Genomic DNA, 3,392 nt, shown 5'->3' with positions numbered 1-3,392 from the left:
TAGGACGGACCCTGAGGCCTGCTTGCTGCCATCTCCCATCCCCCGCGGTGACCAGACAGGTTCCTGAGATCAACAAACCTACTATGAACTTCGCTGGATCCATGGTGGTGATTATATCTCTCTTACTTTCTGCCAAGTTTCCTTGCTTTTCATCTCTTTTCTGTCACCCACCTTCCCTTCCCCATATCCCTAAGCAACTAGTATTTGTAATAAACTGGTTGGGCTAACATTTGACCTGTTGTCTTAATCTTGCCCTCGGGTATACATATAAAGAACCTCGTCTCCCTCCTTTATATTGGAGCGTGACATTATTAATGGCGTTGTCGGCAGGATACCCAACGGTGAGAGTGTTGCCCTTCCAGGTGTAGTTGATGTGTGTACCTTCTGGAGTTGCCCGGAGTGATATTTTTGATAATCTAGATGTGAGTGCCTCTCCAGAAAGAATCACTCCGCATATTGGAACTTATAACTTAGGTGTGGAGTTTGATGTTTTTTTGTGTGGCTTCACAGGGAAGTGAGAAGTGATTTATATATTTGCATTTTATTTGATCTTCTTTGACTTTTGCGTACCCCTCTCAGTAAGTGAAGGAGTGATTTGAGTATTTGCAACATGTACCCTCACCCTCTGTCAATGTAGGTCTTTCTGCACATTGAGAAATGAGCGACAGTGTAGTCACAATGAAAGGTGAAGATGTGTTATTTGACCTTTTAGAAAAGCACGGTGCCAGACCCTCGTTAACAGGGTTAGAGTTCGCACGGCAGAACTGGCATAACTTACATAACATTAATACGGTCTGAAACACTCTGCAAAAGAATGCTCACACCCCAGCTGGGAAAGGAAAGGCATTTATTTGTGCAGTATTGGGTTCAGCTCTGGTTGCAGCCATAGAATTCCGCGACCAGCAGCTTAAAGCAGAGAGCGAAGCTTTACAAGCACTGCAGGAATCAGTTAAAGTAAGTCAGGAGCTGATAAAATCTCTGCAAAATCAAATTGCAAACCTAGAGAAGCAGTTAGTAAGGGAAAAACATAATTCTGATCTGTTGCAAATGGTCTTAAGGGAAGTGTTAACGGGTAAGGATGCTAGTGATACTAGTGCACCTCAAGAGAATACTCTTCCAAGGGAAGAATTGCAGGGTTTAAAGGCAAATATTGACAAGTTAGAAGCCTCCCCAGCTCAGTTGCGTCCTTTAATAAAAACTGAGTATTCATACGATAATGGTGAGGATTTAGATCCTCAAATGAACACTAAAGAAACCCCTTTCTCTGCTACTGAGCTAGCAAAATTGAAAAGAGATTTTGGTCGCTCTCCTAAAGAATCAGAAACAGAGTACGTATGGAGGGTCAGCCTCACGGGTGGAGACCAGATACTTTTAACCAAAAAAGAGGCTGAAGGTTATTGGGGACCAGGAGTATTTTTAACTACTGGTAACAGTCGTGCTCCTTGGTCCCTTACACAGAGAGTTGCCTATTGGGCAGGTGGTCTTAACCCTCTTGAAAGGGGAGACCCCCTTGCCATTACTGGGACAGTTGATCAGTTAGTAGAAAGTGTTCAAAAGGCTGCTTGTCTGCAAATGATGTATGATAGACAGCTGCAGCCACACCATGAATCACCTATGATGATGCCTGTTGATCCTGAGAGAATGACTCCTTTAATTAGGGGGCTTCCTGAATCATTAAAACCTATAGGTATACGACTACAAGGAAAAATACAGGCTATGCCTCAGGGAGAAAGAATTCAGGCAGCGTCAGAAGGTGCTGCAACCCCTAATCGTCTGCAGTCAGGATGCAAAGTGTGGACGTGGGGGGAGGTTGCCCAAGAGTTAATTAACTATGGGAGAAAATATGGACCAGTGACTTCTTCCAACAGTAAATTTGAGATAAAGGCAGTGAGGTGTCAACTGGCCAATTCGACCCCTCCCCTATCTAACCGGGACCCCCACAGATCTAGAATGTTCTCATTTTTAGTGAAACCAAGTGGGCGAAATATAAATCATAAACGTAATAGTTTTTGGATGCTGGGCCGGCAGAAGGGCATTCCACGAGAACTAATGGATGGATTGCCTACAGACAGATTAGAGAAGTTAGTTAATGGCTGGCCAAAACAAAAGCCCGAAAGAAGTGACACTCCACCTCCAAGTGTCCCCAACTTTGAAATCAGTATGGGCGCTAGGACTGCAGGAAAACTAATGCTCTCGCCCCTCTCAAGTGAGTGGGGGGGGAGGAGGGTGGATGTACATTAGAAAACTTACAACAAAAGGAAACGACCTGTTAAATACTCTTAGAAGGCTAAGGATGCCTGGGAAAAGGAATACTAGAGTACCATTCACTGGATTATTCCCTCATTTTAACCATACTAACAAGCCCCAAAAGGGCCAGCCGATGTCCTCTTTTGTTTTACAGAAGACCCCGCTGGACCTCGACTGAACACAGAAAGGCAGACAGCGACTTTAATCATTTGTGTTTTGGGACAAATACTGAAGATTTGATCATACTAGAACGCTGAATATACCTCTTGATTACACTGTGTATTTGGGTTGCATAGTATCGTGTTTCAGGTTGTTGTGGGTGTGGGTGTTGTCTCTAGGTCTGTCACACTTGGGTTTGAGTTTTCACAGGTTTTGTTGGCTTACTGGCTACTCCCTGCACAGTAATGCCATTCCTTTTGATCCCTTCTTCTACCTCTTTTTATCAAACTGATTATGATTTGCATGTAACTCTGCTATGGTGTTTCCAACTTCCTGATAAATTTGGAAATGAACCAAGGGACCTATCTAGGACCTATCTAATGTCTGTCAGATGTGGCCACAAAAAGAAACCCATTATGTTGTTTATTGTAACACCAGTCCAGGAGTTCCATCCAAAACATGGTTGTTGGAGGTTGTTGGAAAATGTTTGTTTTGTTAAGTAAGGTGTATGTTTGTGTATGTTTCTCTAATGTTTTATATTATGGTATATGCTAAACACACTATCCCGCGAAAGTTCTATAGACTATTACAATACTTGAACTTGCCAAACTAGTCTATATCTCTCTCAGCATTTCAATCGCTTTTGAGATGCTTAAATGACAATTCTGTTCATATTTAACCTTGAAGCAACATGCAGTATTGCAGCGTGGTGAAGTTATACCTTCACTCAGCCTATTAGACTATGATCTTTGAAAACATTTCATGGCAAATCCATGTATTGTTGAATTAGACTAGATATGCTTTCTGAGAAATAAAATAACCAATGCAACAAGTACTGATAATGGCATTGCAAAACCAGTTAGTGCTTGGTATGCTGTTAAGGAATAGGTTGTTTGTGACAAAGTGAATAACTCTAGTCGTTGTCTAAAATCGATGATAATGGTAAAGTTGTTAAACAAACTGTCCATGTTCCCATTCAAACCTGG

The 3,392-nt window shown here is 42.2% G+C and overlaps 1 protein-coding gene across 1 annotated transcript; it reads left to right on the top strand.

Annotated features, from left to right (window-relative positions):
- Positions 1-646: 646 nt before the first annotated feature.
- Positions 647-2,487, top strand: LOC136051187 (uncharacterized). Its single transcript, XM_065740516.1, is given in 2 exon segments — positions 647-2,206; positions 2,402-2,487. Coding segments are annotated over 2 exon segments (1,635 nt in total). The 5' UTR covers positions 647-657.
- The last annotated feature ends 905 nt before the right edge of the window (positions 2,488-3,392 follow it).

The sequence above is a fragment of the Cyrtonyx montezumae genome, unplaced genomic scaffold (genome assembly GCF_038088225.1).
Source record: "Cyrtonyx montezumae isolate F1298 unplaced genomic scaffold, pur_monq_1.0 scaffold_27, whole genome shotgun sequence".
Taxonomy (NCBI): Eukaryota; Metazoa; Chordata; class Aves; order Galliformes; family Odontophoridae; genus Cyrtonyx; species Cyrtonyx montezumae.
The sequence above is the reverse complement of the archived record's forward strand: the minus strand, read 5'-3'. Positions and strand labels throughout refer to the sequence as shown.